Here is a 19,172-nt window from a genome sequence, read left to right on the forward strand (position 1 = left end):
TTTGCAACAAAACGTTTGATGGCTCTGTGGTCATGCCCCAATATCTTAGCAATTTCAAGAGTCCTGCATCCCTCTGAAAGACTTTTTACAATTTTTGACTTTTCAGAGTCAGTTCAGTCTCTTTTTTTGGCCCATTTTGCCTGAGGAAAAGAAGCTGCCTAATAATTATGCACACCTCGATATAGGGCGTTGATCTCCTTAGGCCACACCCTCCCTCATTACACAAATATACATCACCTGATACGCTTATATCCAATAAGCATTCAGGTTTATACAGCTTGGAGGTGGAAAATATGCATAAAATGATGACATGGTCAAAATACTCACTTGCCTAATAATTGTGCACAGTGTAAAAGCTGTTTGGATTGTGGGATGTATGCAGTGTCACTTCTCACTCTGGAGTGCCTTCATTGCCCTCATGTTTCAGTTTTGAGCTGGGCCAGAGAGAGGCATATTCTCTACTTGGTGGTTTCTAATCTTGACATTCTCCCTGTGGTAACAGCCTGTTGGGTGCTGATCCAGACCTGCTCCAGCCCTCGGTCTGATGTTGCCCTTTTCATGGCTGCTTAAGGGGGAGGAATTGTTTCTATGTTGTTTTGGCTTGGGGGTATCGGCGGACTGCAAGATAGGCCTCTCAGTGAGTGCTGGAAATGGGTCAGGTCTGGGGCTTTGGGAAATCGGAAAGAGGAAACGGATCAGGTCTTTCCGGGGTGCCCTTGAGGGTATTCCAGCCTCTGGAAAGCAGCAGGGCTGGGCACCAGCAGAAAGACACAAGATCTGGAATCAGCCTACTGAACACCCAGAAAGGAGGAAGCTGGCTGTCGAGAGGGAGGGGGCCACAGGTTGCCTAAGAGGAACATTTGGGCCTCGGGTGGGGGAGCCACCCAGGGGCACCTCCGCTCATTTCCTCTCCTGGAAGCAGCTTGGCCCAGAGCCCTCTTCTCTGCAGGGCCCTTCTGGTGTCTGGAGCACCTTCTCTTTTGGCCGGACAGGACCACGTACCTCCTGCAAGGCCAGGAGGAGCTGGGAAAAGCAGTTAACGGCATAAGTGGGGAGTTGAATAAGGTGGTAATGCAACGTGCAAGGCTCCTTTTCCTACTGAGATGTACCTAGAAGTCTGGCTGCCTTCGCCTTCCTTTTGTGCAAATTCCAGGTAGGGCTGGTGGGACAGCAGTGAGGAGACAGCAGCCTTGGTGGGTCCCACAGTGAGAATCAGGAAGGGAGAGAAACTCTCGGCTCTTGGTGTCTCTTTAATGAGGTTGGCAACAGAGGTTTGGAGGTAGCCCAGGTGAAAGAGGCAAAAGCAGAACACACTCTGTAGAACAAACAGTTCCATCTTTGTCCTTTGCCAGATGCAAAGGAGCTCTTCCATTTTGTGCTTATCTTCTCTCCAAACCAAGGGATAGCTTGCACCCACAGTATTTAAAATTGAGAGCTGTGTTTCTTGGTGTCTCGCAGGCAGCTCTGCCTGCTCTTGAATGCAGAGAACATCTTCCACTCCATGGCAGATATCCTCTTGCGGGAGGAGGACCTCCGCTTTGCTTCCACCATGGTCCACACCCTCAACACCATTCTTCTGACTTCTTCTGAGCTCTTCCAGCTGAGGAATCAACTCAAGGATCTGAAGACCCTGGTAGGTTGGAGAAAGACTTTCCTGTACCAGAAGCAAGGCTGCCCCCATTTGACCTCCATGGGCACTGCAGAGGGGTTCCCCTCCCAGCCCATCACTTGTATAAACTCAGCTTCCTAAGTTGACCCCCGCCCCCATCTCTAAATAGATCTGTTTAGGGCTCTCTTATTATGCTGCAGTCACTACTGGAAGGAGGGAAGCGGTCAGTTCCAAAAGCCAGAACCCCAGTCTGGCTGCCTCCTTGTCCAGGGCTTCCAAAGAAGCATCTTGACCCTGACATGAAATTTTGAGAGAGTCAGCCTTTGGACAGTAGTTCCAAATATGTTGAACTGAGGTCAGCAGTGAAAACTAGTTCCCTTGGAGCTGCTTGACCCAACCAGTTTTCCTGCTCTTTCAGCCCCAAGAATCTCATGGAAAACATCAAGTCATCATCCTCCATTAGTGCAGAGGAGGGCCACGTAGGGAGCACTTAGTGGGTTGCTGGGAAGGGGGTAGTCTTTGACTGCCAGTAGCTGATCTCAATGCATCACAGAGGCGAATGTTTGAAAAGGGCGATGCTGTGCCTCTTCCACAAACCTCCTCTGGGCTGGGGCTTAGTGGGAGATGCAAACTCAGCAGCTGCTCCCTCCCTCCTTCCCACGCTGCTGCACCTTCAGTCTCAGCCAGCAAAGCCCAGAGGCCCAGCAGAAGCCGAGTGGGCTCAGGGCAGCTCCTTGGCATGAGAGAGCTGGCTTCTCTGCTGGGGAAGTTTTATTTTTCCTTCTTACAGTTTTCACAGTTGCGGAGGTAAAGTTTGTTCAATACTGTTTCAGTATCAGTTTACTGAAAACGTTAAAGTGTGAATTTGCATAAAATATCCTAGACATTTTTGTATGTTGCTTTGCCCTCAGTTTTGTTTTCCAAGCTGTTTCTTCCAAGTGTATGCAATTTGGGGACTGGAGAACCACATTGGAACATTTGGAGAAGTGCAAAACTTAAGCAGAATTGTGCTGCAAGTGATTTTTTCTCCTCGGTTCCCCCAAATGCTTTGTCTCTCCAGGAAAGCCGCAATCTCTTCTGCTGTCTCTACCGCTCCTGGTGTCACAATCCCGTCACCACCGTCTCCTTATGCTTCCTCACTCAGAATTACAAGCATGCCTATGACCTCATCCAGAAGTTGTATCCTTCCATGAGTCCACTATTTGGGGTGCCAGGAAGTCCGCATGGCTCCGCCTCCTGTCTCTTGAACTGGAGTGCATGCAAACTGCTCAGCCCCAAGGTGGTTCTCATTGGGGATGTTTTTCAGGGGTGAGCCTTGAGGAGAGTGAGATCGGTGTTTGGAGGCAGGATGGAAAGGCTTCCAGGTGAGGGAGGTCTATGAGGGAAGGAGGAGTAGGAGGCCTCACCCATGTACAGTGGAACCTCGGGTTACGAACGCTTCTGTTAATGAACTTTTCAGGTTACGACCAGCTCCAGCCGCAAAATTTTGCCTTGGTTTGCGAACTCCGCCTCAGGGTACAAACAGGATATGCGGCCATTTTCCCTCCCATGACACGGTCCGCAGCCATTTTCCGCCCCTGACACATGGTCCGCGGCCATTTTCTGCCCCTGACGTGGTCTGCGGCCATTTTCCGCCCCTGACACATGGTCGTAGGGAGGGGGACTCTCCCTCCAAGCAATAGCCGCCTCCCTGTCCTCCACGCCAGAACAGATTAACAGTAATTACATTGAACCTTATGGGGAAATTTGCTTCGGGTTGCAACCAATTCGGGCTGCGACCAGAGTCACAGAACGAATTAAGTTCGTAACCCGAGGTACCACTGTATTCCTTTTCTCACCCCACATTGCTGCTTCCTCCACTGCTTGCTTAGAACATCATTCCACCAGTGGAGGAATATTCACGGACCACTGCAGTTGCTTCAGGAAGACAAGCATGTATATTGCCTGGAGGCTTTCAGCATCTTACTGACCATCTGGCTCTTCAGTAGTTCAGTGCTGGCAACCACGGATGAAGCCAGCCACCATTGTCAGGGGAGCTCTGCCCAAGCAGGTGGTGATGCTCAGTCTAAAAAAGAGAGGATAAGCATTGCTAAGTGTATTGGCAGAGGGGGGTACAGTGAGCTTCCCTAGAATGGCCCCCTGAACTCTGCCCAACCTAGAGCTTGACTAACCTGACCATTTCTAGAGATTAGCATTCCTGAAGACTTTCCGTTCTCCTTCTGCCAAGTCAGCCCAACCCTGGAGCCTCTGCAGGCTTTTTTCCAGTCCCTGTGGAGGTGCCCCTAGGATTGAGCCAGCAGCCTTCTGGATGCAAGCAGGGGCTTTTCTATTGAGTGATGGTTCTTGCTGCCCCGACTAACAGGTATCATTTCCCATAGCAGTGGGGCATGGCTGTATATTCTTGCAAAAACTCTGTAGAAATGGCTCCCTACCCCAGCTCATTGTCCTACCCTGAGGACCAGTGGCCTAACGCTCTCATTTTATTTGAGGTCTGCCATTCTATATCAGCAAGATGGTGTGCATTCCTCTGTGTGGCTGCCTTCCCCTTTTGCTGCCTAGTATCTGGATATGGAAACCAGGGCCCTCTTGGTCTTGAATTCTTAAGAGGCCTTTGCAAGTTCCCTTCTTTGAGCCCCAGATGGCAGAAGCTTCCTTCGCTGTCAGAGAAACCAGTCTTACTTCCCATGAGTTTCCCTTCTTGTTTAGGGAAGTGAGAGAAGGTCCACATAGCAGCTTGGAGGGAGCATCAGTTGGGATGCAGCTGACTCAGCCCTTGGCATAACAGCCAGATTCTGCCAAGGCCGAGCTTGTGGCCTGCCTTCATCCTCACCTGTGTTCCTGTGGATTGGAGAAGGCTTAGTGCTGTTGAAGGGCCAGGCGTCCTGTGTTATAGAGGGAAGACGGTAGCTTCCTCCCCCATGTCACAAAGGTATCCTTAAAGCCATGGCATTGCTGGGATAATTTGAGTGTCTACTTGGGGAGCTACCACACATCTCTTAACGTTTCCAACCTTGAAAGTGGTCTTCCCTGTGGCCATGCCATTGGCCTTCTGTGGTATACAGGATATGCTTGAGACGGAAAGCAGGCAAGGCCAGAACAAAAAAGGAAGCTGTAGGTGTTTCAGTTATTTGTTAGGTAATCCAAGTGGCTGAGCAGGTCAGAGGAGAGAATAACCTTAGAAAACAGGGCAGCGACAAACCTTTGAATAGTTTTGCCACTGCTCCATACCAGCTGTACAGAAATCTTTAAAAAAATACAAGTCACTTTTATAAATATTAAGTGGGGCAGTTGAAAAGATGCATAAGGTGATTCCAAAAGATTTCAGAAATTTAGCAAAACAGATTTCAGGAATAAACCTTATTTCATTGCCCTGCCTCTCTTTAACCCTCACACTCTTCAAAGAAGGGCAGGAGCAGGACCCTCTGCTTCTTGGTGGCTTGCTGCCATTTCCAGTGGGGGCAGGGGGCTTGCAGGTGCACACCAATTCTTCTGGAGGGGAATGCAGCCTGCCTTCCATTGATCACTGCCCCCCCTTCTGAAGGGCCCCTATCGGTAAAAAATACTAATAGAGCCATGCTGGGTTTTAGGGCCTCAGTGAAGTGGAAGCCTTCTCTGGGCAAAACTACCTGGGGTGGCTTTTGGAGTGTAGATGCCTTGACTGCCGGATCCAGTGGAGATCTCGAGGTGACGGTGGATTTCCTGGTAGAGGTTGACAAGCTGGTCCAGCTGATTGAGTGCCCGATCTTTACCTGTGAGTTGCCTTTCTCTCTGATCCTTCTTGGCAATATGTTTATGTACTGGCAGCCTGGGTGCTGATCTTACTTACTTACTTATTGATGTATTTAAAATATTTATATAGCTGCCCATCTCATACGAACTCTGGGCGTCTTACAACCAAAAGATAAAGCAGCATTTATCTACAGTAAAAAATATTAAAGCCACAAATGTTAAAACCCAAAAAAATAACAAACCCTGGCATCATAGCTAAATTTTCACATGCAGCCCACAGTAAATTCATCTCATCAATCTCACCCTATCCCAGCACTTGGAGGAAAAGCGAGGTCTTAAGTGCTTTCTAGAAGGTTGAAAGGGTGGGGGCAGGAAGGGTGTTCCATAGGGCAGGGGCTGGCACAGAAAAGGCACGCTTCCTAGGTCCCATGAGAGGCAACATTTAAGAGAGGGGACTAGGAGCATGCCCACCCTGTCCAATCTGATAGGACAGGCAGATGTCCTTAAAGAGAGGTGGTCCCATATAGGGCTTTAAAGGTAATAACCAGCACCTCGATTTGCACCCGGAAGGAAACTGGGAACCAGTGCAGCTCATGCAACGGGTGTAACACAGGTAGACCTAGGGGCACCCCTCACTGTGCGCACTGCTGCATTCTGGACCAGTTGTAACTTCAGGGTGGTCTTCAAGGGCAGCCCCATGTAGAGTGTGTTGCAATAATCCAACAGGAAGTGACTAAGGCATGAGTGACCATGAGCAAGGCCTCCCAGTCCAGGAAGGGGCGCAATTGACGCACAAGACAAATCTCTGCAAAGGCCCCTCTAGCCACGGCTGCCACCTGCTCCTTGATCAGGAGCCATGAGTCCAGGAGGGCCCCCAAATTGTGTACCAGCTCAGTCTGGGAGAGTGCCACCCCATCCACAGTCAAAGATGAAATATCACCCAGGCCTGGGGGGCCAAAAACCCAGAGCCACTCCATTTTGGCAGGGTTGAGTTGAAGCCGGTTTCTCCCCATCCAGGCACTCAGCCAGCACCACAATAGCATCCTGTCAGGGGTGGAGATACATAACTGGGGTGATGATACCCCACCCTATGCTGTTGGATGACCTCCCCCAGCAATTTCATGTTAAAGAGCTTGAGCTCTGAGGCACCCCACATTGCAGGAGCCTAGGGCTTGATCCCTCCTCCCCTGCCAACACCAACTGGAACCAGCTGTGGAGGAAGCAGGAAAAACACCGCAGTACAGTGCCTCCCACTCCCAAAGTCGGTCCAGAAGGATACCATAGTCGATGGTATTGAAAGCTGCTGAGAGATCCAGGAGGGCCAGAATGGTTGCACCACCCCCATCCTGAATTCTCCAAAGGTCATCTACAAGCGTGACCAACACCATTTCAGTGCTGTACCCTGGTCTCAACCAGACTGAAAACGGTCCAGATAATCTGCTTCATCCAGGGCCATTTGTAGCTGAGCACCAAAAAACCCTCTCAACAACCTGGAGACTGGACAAAAGTTGTCTAACACTGTTGGTTCCAAGGATGGCCTCTTGAGAAGGGGGAGCACCATCACCTCCTTCAAGGCAGGCAGCACCACCTTCTCCCGCAAAGAGGCATTAACCACCTCTTGACCAACCAGGAGGGGCATGTGTCCAGAACACAGATGGCTGAGCTCACAGCCACAAGGACCCTGTCTACTTCCTCAGGATCAACTGGCTCAAAATCCTCCTAGATAACAGGGCTCAGTAACTTCCAAAGGATCTGCCCAGCCAGAGTTCAACTCCTAGTGAAGTCAAGCAACTACCTGGCAGATGCTGAGAATATTCCTCACAGCAACCCTGCAAGGGCTCCCTCGTCTCCTCCTTACCCAGGAGAGACTTGGTCACCCGAAACAGGGCCACTGGGTGGCTATCTGCAGATGCAATAAGGGTGGAGAAGTAATTATGCTTCACCACCCTTATTGCCACAAGGTAAGTCCTAATATAGGCTTACCTGTGCTCGGTCAGCCTCACTCTTTGTCTTCCTCCAGTCCCCAACTGCACAGAGAGTCTCACATCCGGCAATGTCTGGGGCAGGACCTGTAGCGGCCACCAGAGACTCATTTATTTTGTTTATTTATTGGATTTCTCCCCCGCCCATCTCCCCCACATTAGGGGACTCTGGGTGGCTTACAAAGACATTAAAACTATAAATATATATAAAATACATAATATATATAGAATTAAAACAATACTAAAAAAGGCAAATCCAAGAAGATGGAAAATTGGGCCGGGGACAGCCAGCCACTATGGGGCTAGTGCCACACCGTGAACCCAGCTGGGCACATTTCCGAGAGGGGCACCTCTCCTCCCCTCCTCCCCCAAAAAGATGGCTTTCCCAAAGAAATGGAGCATAAATTATGAGCCTTCTTGCTGTGGGAGATTTTACTTTGCCTCCTCGTTGAGAGTGCCATGATTGGCTGGCACCCAGAATGGAGGTCAGCCACCAAAGAGGCAAGAGTTCTAATTTCACCCTGCATGCTCCTAGGGTGGAATTAGGTGAGGGAACTAGGCGGGCAAGACGTTTAGGAAAGGGCTTCCAGGAGTCTCTTCCAAGTCTCGCTAACTGGTTTACTGAACTTAAGTGCTCAGGTGCTCCCTAATCATTTTTTTACTTACCTTGGGTTCCTCTTCCCTCCTTGCATACAGTTGCAATACAATTCAATACAATTGTTCCTTGTATAATTGTTCCTTGCAACTGTATACTTTCGCATACAGTTTCCCTTTAGAGAGACGACCAGAGCAAAATAGAGTTGAGGAGCTCAATCTTCTGTCCATCACCTGCACTTCTATTAGTTTCCTCAGCTACCTCCCATTTTTTCTCTTGGGACTGGGGTGTGACTGTTCTTCTAGTATGTATGTATGTATGTATGTATGTATGTATGTATGTATTTATTTATTTGGCTTGTATGCCGCCCATCTCCCCCACGGGTGACTCTGGGCGGCTCACAATAAAAAAGAAAAAACACAATTCTCTCCAAGATGGCTAAAAACTATAAATAATTAAAAGACATATTAAAAATGCCCTAAAAAACCTCCTCTAATTTTGGCCCTATAAAAACCTGTAAGATGCTGGGGGGGGGCAACCCATCATCCCGCCAGCCATCTCCATAGGTGCGGGCCCCCCTCTGGCCCCCAGGCCTTCTGGCAAAGCCAGGATTTAATACCTTTCCTGAAGGCCATGAGGGAGGGGGCACACCGGACCTCAGGAGGCAGGATGTTCCATAGGGCAGGATGTTCCATAGGGTGGGCGCTGCAGCAGAAAAGGCTCTCGGCCTAGACCCCACCAATCGAAATTCCCTGACCGGTGGGGTCTGCAACCTGCCCCTTCTGCTGGACCGAGTGGGACGGGCTGAAGTGACCAGGGCGAGGCGGTTCCTCAGTATCTTATTTTTGAGAAGCTCCCAACCCTTCCTTGGACCTGCGGATTTCTGTCTATGGGACCCTACCTAGGACTTCTCTGAGCTTGCTGAAGTTGGCTTTCCTGAAACATAGTGTGCATGTACAACTGTACTCCAATACTTTTTTTCTCTGCAGCATCTTGAATCCAAGATGAGATGGTCACTTCCTCCCAAGATCCCCCCTGCTGTTACCCCTTAAGTTGGCTCTTCCCTGTTGGTGTGATCCAGGTCTTAGAGAGCTGGTCCCCTTGCTGTTGGGGAAATGAAGCAGCAAGAACCCTGAGAAATTTTGGGGACCTTGCAATCTCGGTCACATTGGTTTTCCAACAGACATCCAAGCAGTCCTGGATGTCTGGTCTAGGAGGGAATTATCTGGGTCTTCTGCCCTGGCTTTGCAGCCAATAGCACACCCCATGTACTTTCCTCTTCCTTGCTTTATTACCCAAATGCTCTTCACTGGACCTCTCTGTTTCTGGATTTCAATTAGTACGTACTTCCTTCACATATAAGGCCTCCTATGCTTTTGAACAAGTTGTACTTCCAGGCCCTGCATTCTATGCCAGAGTCTTGTCCACTTGGTTTCAGTTTCACAATTGCTCAACTACTAAACCATCTGTGGAGAATCCTTGTCACTGAATCATAGATTTCATGGGCCTGTGCTTCTTTTGCTGCCAGCACAGAAGCAGCTCTAAAATCCTGGCATGTCATTTTGCATGTCATTTTGCATCAGGTGGACCAGGAAGGCTTGCTGATGTGCCCAGCTGGTGCCAAGGATTTCTTTATGGAAGAAGGAGGGTGAGCAATTATGCCCCAGGAAGCCCTGTTTCTGAGCTCCTTGGCACCTGTTTGGCCTCATAGCATACTTCATACCCCTTTCTGGTTTTCTTCCAGATCTCCGCCTGCAACTGCTGGATGTAAAGAACAACCCTTACCTCCTCAAGGCTCTCTATGGGCTGCTGATGCTCCTGCCCCAGAGCAATGCCTTCCAGCTCCTTTCCCATCGGTTGCAGTGCGTTCCGAACCCTGAACTCATGCAAACGGCGTAAGTTACACCTGGGTGGCCAGTGGTCGTCCTTCTCTTCCTGGGCTGAGTCTGGGATGTCCTAACAAAAAGCATTTGCTTTACAATCTCCCACTCCCCACTTTCCAGAGGGGCAGCAGGAGCTGAATGAAGAGACCTTCCTATGAGGGAATTGGTCTGTCTGGGCTTGGAAGGGTCTGGCTGACCAACGTTGCCTGCCTTTGGCTGCTGGCTGGTTGTTATTTCCATAGCTCTTTTTTCCAGGGCACCATGTTCTTTAACATTTTTCTGCACAGAGAGCTATGTTCAAAACAGGAATAATAATCATGCTTTTATTCAGCACGGGGGGCTGAAGGGCATTCACTTGCCCATCAGGTAAGTTGCCTTGGCTTTACTGCATCAGCACCATCACATCTTCCACAACTCCCTCCTCCCTGTAATTGTTTGGTGGCGAGGAGTCATCAGCCTTGCCTGACCTCTCTGCTGGTGGCCCCAAGTCTGGAGCCATGGAGGCAAGCACATCCTGCAGTCACACTAGAGAGAAGATGGGAGGGGACTTTCCACCCCCCAAGGGGCAAGGTCTGCCCCTTTGTTTTGTCTGGCAAGGCAGATCTGGCAGGACCCAGAACTGTCGGTGCTCTCGCTGGTCAAGGCACCGACTGACCCAACCTGGGGCCAGGGAGCATTGACAGATCCATAAGGCCAGAGCATCATGCTGGGCAGGAAACTCCCAAGGGGCTCACTTGGCCTTTGACTCATAGCCTTCACACAGGATATATGTGGCTGTGCTTAGCCAGCCAGGTATTCTTAGAATTGGCATCCACTGCCTTGGAGTGTCCTGATTGAAGGGCACGCAAGCATATTAAAACAAATGCCTGGCCCCATCGGGCCCTTCTTGGGGCATTTCAGTTGGCCTTCGGGCTTTTTGTACAGCCTCCTGCCCCCAGTGTGGCGCTGGCCAGCAATTGGGGCTTTGTGCCTTCTCCCTGGGTGGGAGAAGAAAGAAGGAAGGTCCCTTGTTGACAGCATCTCGGCCCCTTGCCCAGCCGGTTCGTTTTGTCTATGTTTGGTAACCTCAGAGGGCTGTTCCTCATCCAGAGACATTTGGCATCTAGAGTGGAAAATTTCCCTTGCAATATTGCCATGGAAACCGGCTGAAGGGCCTGTTCCCATCAGCTTGTCGGCTTTCTTCCGATTCCCGCAGGAGCTAGTTGCAGAGCCCGCAGGCAGCAAGAAGCACATTTGCCCATTGGCCCGCCCCTCTCCCTGGGGCGTCAGTGCAGGTTCTTCTGTGTTCTTCCCTGGGAAATCCTGCATCCAGCCTCTCCCGGCTGGCTCCCACCTCCCTCGGCCTCCTGGTCTCATACCTGGGGAAGGAAGGAAGGAAGCCACGAGGAGCAGCCTTTTGAGGAGGCATGAAGAACTGCAGCCTTTGACTTGGCCAATCTGGAAGCCAGAGTTCCAGAAGTGGCTCTTGGGGGAGGGAGAATGGGGCCCGCAGAGGTCAAGGCCCTTTTCAGCCACAAACAAGGCAAACAGGTCTCCTCCCTTGCCATCTGGTGCAGGCACGGGTGGCCATTCTGGACCTTTACGCCACATCAGAGGAAGAACACCTTTGCCCATGGGGAGGGAGGGAAAAGACTTGCGGGCCTTAATTTGGTTGACAGCCTCCAAGGCTTGGATGGTGGAGCAGGGGTGGGAGGAGTAGGCTGAAAGATGGGAGATGCCCCCCCAGCAGCATCATGAGCCCTGGAGCCCCCTGAAGGCCTGTCTTCTTTGGGGCTGGACCAAAGGCACGTAAGCCTATTTGGTGACTCCTCCCCACCCGCAATGGCCGGATCCTCAGGGCTCCTGGGCAGCCTGGACCTCGGGTTGCCCAGTCTGCCTTGCAGGGAGTGCCACAGCCAACTGGCTGGAAATCCCTCCTCTTTGCCAGAGAGAGGACGTGGGCAGCATTTTGGGGCTGGAACACTCCACATGGCCATGCCAGCCAGCTGTCTGTCAGACACTGGTGGGACAGGAGGATTGACTTCTTGGGGCTTCCAGAATGTTCATGGCACATCCTAATGGCAGCTTCATTCTGTGTGGGAGGGACAGATCTCAGAGGTCACCTAGTCCAGCCTTCCTCAGGGCATGTTGCAGCCACCGCATCCCTGATGGGCTGGAGTGATCCTCCCTTAGGACAGGCAGAGGAGCCTCGTTCGGGGGGGGGGGGTTCCTTGCTGGGAGTGGGGGGCCAGCAGAGTGCCCTCTACTTTTCCTTTGTGAAAGGAAGGGGAAGGGACAGGCCCTCGGTCAGCCTAGCCCAACTTCTCTTCCAAGACCAGCCTCCTCATTATGGGGGCCCGTTACTCCCACTTCCTTAAGGGCTGTCAGGCAGGCTCTGCACGTTGAAGGGCAGCAGAGAATGTGCCCTGGGCCTAGCAGGGCAAGCGAGTCCTCCTCCTTCAGACTGGCAGGGGGGTGTGGACTTTTGGCCCCCAGGGAACAACCTCGCTGGAAACCTGAATTTGAGTCCCAAAGGGTGTTTTGGTGCCAGGGAACAGCAGGTGGAGAAAGAGGACCCTCTCCTGGGCTAACCCACCATCGGCATCCAGATGCCAGTCCTCCCCTGCGGGCCCTGCATTGGGGAAGGGGGCCAGGGCGCACGCGATGCCCAGCCTGCCTGCTTGTGGTTTCCCACCAAACCTGCACCTGATAGGAAGCCACTGTCTAGCCATCTTTGGAGGTAGAGATGCGGGGCTGAGGCCTCCAAGTGCACTCGGCAACTGCGCCCGACCCGCAGTCTGCTCCGCTGGTGTTGGTTACTGATGGCGCCTGCCGGTTTCCAACTCTCCTATCCTGTGCCCACCGTTCGTTTGAGGGCCCTCCGAGTCGTGCCTGCTTTGACACGGGAGCCTCGAGCCTTTCTCGGTGGCCAAGATGCCATTCGGCCGCCTGCTCGTCTGCCTACCGCGGAAAGCCCGGTTGGAAGCTGGCAGGAAGGGCTGTTGGCTTGGCCGCCGGGGTCCCTCGAGACGGCCTCGGGTCTTGCTGGGGCCGGCTCGGGCCCCGGCCCTCCTTTCCGAGGCCAAAACGGGACTCGGCTCAGCGCCCCGTGCCTCTGGCCCACCGGTTCTGCCGGGCTGGCCGTCGCGGGCTCGCGTGTGGCGCGAACTGACCCCGTTCCCCTTCCTCAGGGATCCGGCCAAGACCAGCCTGGGCTCCAGGAAGACGGCCGCCGGCCCCGCCATTGACTACGCGGAGCTGCTGCAGCACTTCGAGAAGGTCCAGAGCAAGCACCTCCAGGGGCGGCACCAGCGGGCCACCCGTGGGGTCGAGCCGCTGGAGCGCCGGGGGGCGACCGCCTTCTGAGGCTGCGCGAGGAAGGCCCGGCGCAGGGGCCTCGCTCCCGACGGACTTGCCGGGCGGGGCTTTCGCTGGACGCGCAGCTGCGGGGGGCCGCTGCCGCGGGGACCCGCCCCGCCCTTCGGCTCGGATGTGCGCGCTGGCCCGCGTCGCGCGCCCCGCGCCCCGCGCGGGACCTCCCGGCGGCCGGCCGGCCGGCCTGCCTGCGACCGCCGCGGCGCCACCAGCAGCCCGCGAGCCCGTTGCACCGGTGCTGGATGTTCCCGCGGAAATAAAGAGGACTGCGGAACCCCTCCCGGCCGGCCTCTTCCTTGCTCGCGGGCCGCGCCCCCCGGGAGGCCATTACTGAACGGGTTCTTTCGCCGAGCGCCCCCCGCGCAGCGGCCCGCCTCTGAGGCAACGGGGGGCCAGAGGTGGAGCCGTCCCGGATCGTGGGCCCCGGGGGCTGGACGGGCGGTGCCCGAGCTGAGTCTTCTCTGGCCGAGGCAGGAGAGCCGGGAGGGGGCTTCAGCTGCACGAGGGGCGACGTCCTCCGAGACAGCCCGGCTGGAAGCGGGCCGCGACGGCGGCCGTCCGCGAGAGCAGCGGGCCGCCTTCTCCAGCCAGGCGCCCGCGGCCCTCGAGCCGCGCCTAAACCGGGCCCTTCTGGCTCGCCGCGGCGCCTCCCGGGGCCGCCCCGCCCGCTTGGGAGCGCGGACGGAGCGCGCCCCGCCAGTCGCCGGGCCCGGGAGAGCCGCGACGGGGAGGGAGGGGCGCCGCTCCCGCCCCCCGCCCACGTGACCGGAGCGCGCCCCCCGCGCGCCCGCCCCCTGCCGGCCCGCTGCGCCCGCGCCCGCCCCCCGCAGCCCATGGCCGGGCGCGGCGACCCCCGCGCGTCGCTCTCGCCGGCCCCGCCGCCCGCCGCTCGGGCCGGGAAGTGACCGAGCGGGCGCGCCGCCGCCGCAGAGCCTCGCCCGGCGCGTCGCAGGCGGCGCAGCGCTGCGGACCGGAGCGGGGCGCGGCGGGCATGGAGGCGGCGGAGAAGGAGTGCGGGGCGCTGGGCGGCCTCTTCCAGGCCATCGTCGGCGACATGAAGGTGAGCGGGCGCAGCGGAGGGCGAGAGCGCCTCTGAGGACGCGCAGAACGCGAGCGGGGAGGGGCGGCGGGGGTCTGCGCAGCGCGGGGCCTCGCCCGCCCCACCTCCGCCGCCGCGGCTGCCTGGGGCGAGGGGAGGCGCTCGCGGGGGATGCCCGCCGGCTGCCCCCCGGCTCCCGTGGCCGGCGGCCGGGCCCTCGAAGGGCTCCGCGGCGGGGGGCCCGGGTGCACCTTTGGGCCGCTTCGGCGGGGCGCTGAGCCGAGAGGCGCTGCTGGCTGGGCCTCCGCGAGCCCCCTCCGGCGGCCCGCCCCGCCCGAGCGAGGCTGCTGGCTGGCCCTCGAGCTCCCCTCCGCGAGGGCCCTCCCGGGGAGAGGGCTGCCGGGCTTGGAAGAGCATCTGCCCAGTGGCGGGGGCGCGCTTCCCTTGCCCTCCGCTGGGCCCTCTTATTTCCGCCTCAGGGAACTCCACAAGGGCCAGATCCCGGTCTGAGGCCGGCCTTGCCCGCCTCGGAAAGCCTCTTCTGCCTCTTCAGCCTCGCTGCGGTCCTCCGTCTTCCCCGCCACCAGACCTGGTCCCTTGGTTGGTGATACCCGCCAACGAAGTGCCCGGCGGCCGTGCCGCGGACTGTCTCGGAAGACGTCGCCCCTCGTGCAGCTGGGTCGGCTCCTGGTGGTCTCGGGCTGTTGTGGCCCGGAAGGCCTTGCCCATCCCTGGGAACGAGGGGGGGTGTTGGGCCTAGGGGTCTTGGGAGCAAACCACATTTACTCCCTGCCTTTCCTCTGCTGCCTTGCAGTGAAGCCAGGGTGTTACCTAAACTGGTTCTGCCCCAGCTCCTCCTCTGGCTCAGCTGGCCGCTGGCTCTCCTCCTGAATCTTGGCTCAGAGGGAGCCGGAGGAGCCTCCTTCTCAAGCTACTCAGCGTGGGCGCCGTTAGGGATCTGGCGGTAAAAGAGGCAGCCAGCGGGCACAGAGGGCAGCAGCCCAGACCCACGGGCGGAGATGGGACGTTCTCCACTGAGGCAGAGCCTGCTGGACCTCCGTCTCTTCAAGAAGAAGGATTTAACAGCCCGCTTGCAAGAATGGCCGTGAACTGTCTAGATGACGTCCCTGAGTGCTCTGTTTGCCAAAGTAATATCTGTGCTGTGGCAGCTCATGATTTTTTCAAATCTGCCCAGCCCGCTTGGCACAGCAGAGTGCAAGATGGAACTGCAGTAGTGTTCAGAGAACCCAAATGACTTGCAACTTGGTTTAGAATCTAAAGCAAGAGTCCAAAAGGACAGTGAAGGCTTAATTGAGACAAAGGTAGAATTTACAGCTTGTGGCAGAACTTATCCACAGTGTAGCATTGATCTGGTTTTATTGAGGAGCCTTTGGGTGGGGGCAGACTTGGGAAATACCAGTTCTGATTCCAGCCCAGATTTTAAGACTGGAAAGTGCAGTCCCAGGCAGAAGTGCCCGAGAACAAGATTCTGGGGGGGTTAGATTTTGGAGCAATTGTTTGCTCCAAAAATTGGTACCGTACGGTATTCCACCCTTTCTTGCACATGCACCTTTGCATAAGGTTTAAAATTGGACTCCCCTCCCCCCAAAAGCTGCCTTCCTTGAGATGCCCAAATGTCTGGCAGCTTGCAGGGTTCTTGCTGCACTTCATCCAGATGTAGTTTATGAGTTCTAGTTCTCCACAGAGAAGGGAACCACGGGACCAGCAGTGGTGGTCCACCCCAGAAAAGGATTGAGACCACATGGAAGGTTTACTGGTGAATATCTCTTTCCAGCGGCAGCCTTCCTCTGTGCCGGGAAGAGAAGCTACCAAGGGTGCCAAAGGATGAATGTGAAGCCTTCTGGACGGCTGCGCTCTTCTGCCCCGGGAGGGGGAGAGATGAGCCGGCAGTCCTGGGTTTCCCGGCTGTTCCCTGCTGGATGCCCAAGGCCAACTTGGGATAACTCTGGCATAGACCCAGCTTGCTCCCAGTTGGCTTTCCTGGTGCACCGCCAAGGTGGTGGGAGCTGCTGGCCATGGAGCATTTCTTGCCCTGAATCGATTGGCTGTGCTGATCAGCGGGATAAGTGATCGGGCCACAGAAGGGGCCCAATAAGCTGGGGCTAGGGTCTTCTGGAGGCCAACGTGGGCTGTAATTGGGGGGCGTCACCACAGCCCCTCCAGACTGGCTATTGTGTGTTGATTTTGGACTATATGGATACATTTTAAAATTGATTTGCCTCTAAAGCTGTTTCCATTCACTGTTCAGAGGGGTTTCTCTGTGCACTTTCTCACGAATTTCACCTGGTCTCCAAGCATGGTTGCTTTTCTCAAAATGGCTGCACCTCTGGAACTCTGTCAGGTTATAACCCACCCTTTTAAAATGGAGTCTTTGAGACTATAGAAAAAGGGCAAAGGTGACCATGAGTTTCTATGCCCTTTTTTCAGCAGCAGCATGGAAGTTCTTCTTCAGCCTGGAGGTTCTTGCTAATGTACCTTTTAAAATAACATTTTTAAGGCTGGAAATCTATGTTATACAGGTAGTCCTGAGTTCTGTTCCCAAGGTCTGTCCTTAAGTTGAATTTGTATATAAGCCAGAACAGTATTATTATATAATACTGTATAAGTAGTATTGTGTAATGAACTTGAACTGTTGTGCATTTAATTTGAATTTTGCTACAATAGGCTCCCTTAACTATAGTTCATCTGTAACCTGGGCATTCTTAACCCAGGGACTCCCTGTATATCATCATTTTGACCATGTTTCTGTTAATAGATTTTAAGTAAAATAAATCCTGGTCAGCAATCTACCAGTGGAAAACAGGCTACTTAGAAGTCCTTATTGCTTAAGCTTAAGCTATAAAACATGGAGCAGGAAACTGTTTGGTTATGATGCAATCAGCCTCTCCTGCTCCTTAGATCCTCTAGGGATTCTCAACAGCAGTTCCTTATAAGTTGGGATTTACCAGGGTAGTTACTGTTTTGGAAGGCTCTTCTGGCAGAATTCTTGAGTCTTCTTTGTTTGCTGTTCGTTTGTTGGGGTGAGTAACCATGGACTGACTTCATGCTGTAGCTGCATTTCCCCAACATGGGGGAATGTTGAATGGACATGTTTTTCTGGATTTACATGATGCTCGAACAGTAAAGGAACCAAATAGGCTGGATTCCCACAAGCTGAGCGGGTTATGCAAATGCAAGTCCTTGGTCTTTGGTGGTTCTGCCAACAGCCATATATTGTTTATTATCTTCTCAGCTCCAGTCTCAGTCTTGTAGCAGCAAGTCTGCTAATCAAGAGATGCAAACATCTGAAGCGACTTAGGAAGAATCTGGAACTCTGAATACACCTCGCTTGGGGGCTGCATTTCCCCTTGTGTCGAATCCAAAAGAGTATTGAATGGACTTCCACAGGGTGAGGGGGCAAAATCAGAAGAAATTATACAGGGCAAGAAAAGCAGTGCACAGCTCCTTTATTTGCATAGCTTCATTTATGTTCGGGTGAGCAACATTTTGCACATTGGGAGCAGCATTAAATTTGGAGGGGAGGATTTATGAGTTTGGTTGCATCACATGTAGAGATTCCGCCGCTGGCCTACCACCACCCCCCCCCCCCGTTTTGGGAAAACTTTTGCAAGAACTTTTTTTAATGATGAAATCTTATGGCGTTTCAGAGGCCAGCCAATTTTTTATTTCATTGGTTTCTGTGGATCACTTCATCCAACACATGCTTTCGTCTTTAAGGAACCATTGAACACTCTGTACTTTGTGCTGCAAAGGCTAACAAGCTTCCCTCTGGAATTTTTTGGTTGAGATATGCTGGCTCTTCTAGGGATTTGTTTTGGGTTTCCTCCTAAAAACGGTGGAGGAATGTGGCCCCAATTGAAGATGCTTTGGAGACTGCAAGAGAGGGTTCGGACGTGCCTAATTGCCCTCCTCTGCAGTCCATCTTATTCAGCTGCTAGTGTCTTTCAGGGCAGGGTCAGCATCTGTTGGTTCTGTGGAGCAGGCAAGGCCCCACTCCCATCTGGCCAGAGACCTTCAAAGATAGTTAAAGTCCAGCCCAGGGTGCAAAGTAGCAGAGGTGATACTGTTAAATCCAGAGAATTTGACAGTGTGAAGCCAAGGGCCAGGCTGATGTTTAGAATTCCAGGTGAACGAGCTGAACCAACATTTTGGGAATGCAAGCAAGGCCACAGGAGGCACCTCCAGCCCAATCAGGGTACATTAGCTCAGAACACATAACTAACAGCAGCTCCTAGGGAGGCCATTACTTCATGGAGCTCTCTGTGGAAACCTGGTACTTTTGTGCCTTTTGGGCTTTTCATACGGTCGGTAAATCCCTGTCACAACCAATGGACCAGCATTTGATTGATCTGAAAAAGTGGACCCTGCACCTGCGGGAAAACGCTAGGAAGAAAAAAAGAATATAGTGCGCTCATGAGCTCAGAAGTCTGCCAGATAATCCAAACACAGGTCCCTGGCTTGCAGGTGTTTGATTGATCAATTTACAAACACTTGTATTCTGACTAGATTCTGGTGGTAGTGAGTTCTTATCTGTTGCTGATAAAATCATAGGGTTGGAAGGCATCTTGGAGACCTTTTTCCCAGAGAAATGGGTGTCCCACCTTTGCTTAAAAATGTCCAGTGAAGGAGTCCCCATGATTCCAGGGGACAGGTTGTCCCACTGCTCAATAGCTCTTGTGGTCAGGAAAAGGAAAAGTTTGGATCTCCCTCAGTAAGCTTTCACCCATTGGCTCTTGTCCCACCCTCGGGTACTATGGAGAATAAATTCACATTGCAACAGCCCTTCAAGTACTTGAAGACAGCTATCATGTATGGGGCTGTAGCTCCTCCCTGTCATCTGAGGATCTTGTAGAAGATCTAATTTCTTTTGGTTTGCTCGTCTCACTGTTCTGGTTTTTGCTCCAGTGTCCCTGACACTGTCTTGTCTTGCCTCTGCTTAAGTACTTCAGTAAAGGGGAGC

At 53.5% G+C, this 19,172-nt stretch overlaps 2 protein-coding genes across 18 annotated transcripts in view; both read left to right on the top strand.

Moving 5' to 3' along the window:
- The window catches only part of VAC14 (VAC14 component of PIKFYVE complex), a 70,681-nt gene extending 56,941 nt beyond the window's left edge, over positions 1-13,740 (top strand). For both annotated transcript variants that reach the window (XM_088135446.1, XM_088135447.1), the window contains 5 exons: positions 1,459-1,633; positions 2,670-2,788; positions 5,281-5,360; positions 9,660-9,810; positions 12,969-13,740. In XM_088135446.1, coding sequence (XP_087991572.1) covers positions 1,459-1,633; positions 2,670-2,788; positions 5,281-5,360; positions 9,660-9,810; positions 12,969-13,143 — 700 coding nt within the window. In that variant the 3' untranslated portion in view covers positions 13,144-13,740. The remainder of the gene's footprint in view (positions 1-1,458; positions 1,634-2,669; positions 2,789-5,280; positions 5,361-9,659; positions 9,811-12,968) is intronic.
- Positions 13,741-13,940: 200 nt separating this feature from the next.
- Positions 13,941-19,172, top strand: part of MTSS2 (MTSS I-BAR domain containing 2) — a 71,019-nt gene continuing 65,787 nt past the window's right edge. For 3 of the 16 annotated variants that reach the window (XM_088135451.1, XM_088135465.1, XM_088135466.1), the window contains exon 1: positions 13,942-14,212. In XM_088135451.1, the coding sequence (XP_087991577.1) occupies positions 14,144-14,212 (69 nt within the window). In that variant the 5' untranslated portion in view covers positions 13,942-14,143. Of the gene's footprint in view, positions 14,213-14,670; positions 14,871-15,005; positions 15,514-17,444; positions 17,601-19,172 lie in introns of all 16 variants that reach the window. The other 13 variants (XM_088135461.1, XM_088135459.1, XM_088135454.1 and 10 more) reach the window with 9 other exon arrangements.

The sequence above is a fragment of the Python bivittatus genome, unplaced genomic scaffold, assembly GCF_059951505.1.
Source record: "Python bivittatus isolate LINGU-HERP-01145 unplaced genomic scaffold, Pbiv_v1 ctg000170_np1212, whole genome shotgun sequence".
Lineage (NCBI taxonomy): Eukaryota > Metazoa > Chordata > Lepidosauria > Squamata > Pythonidae > Python > Python bivittatus.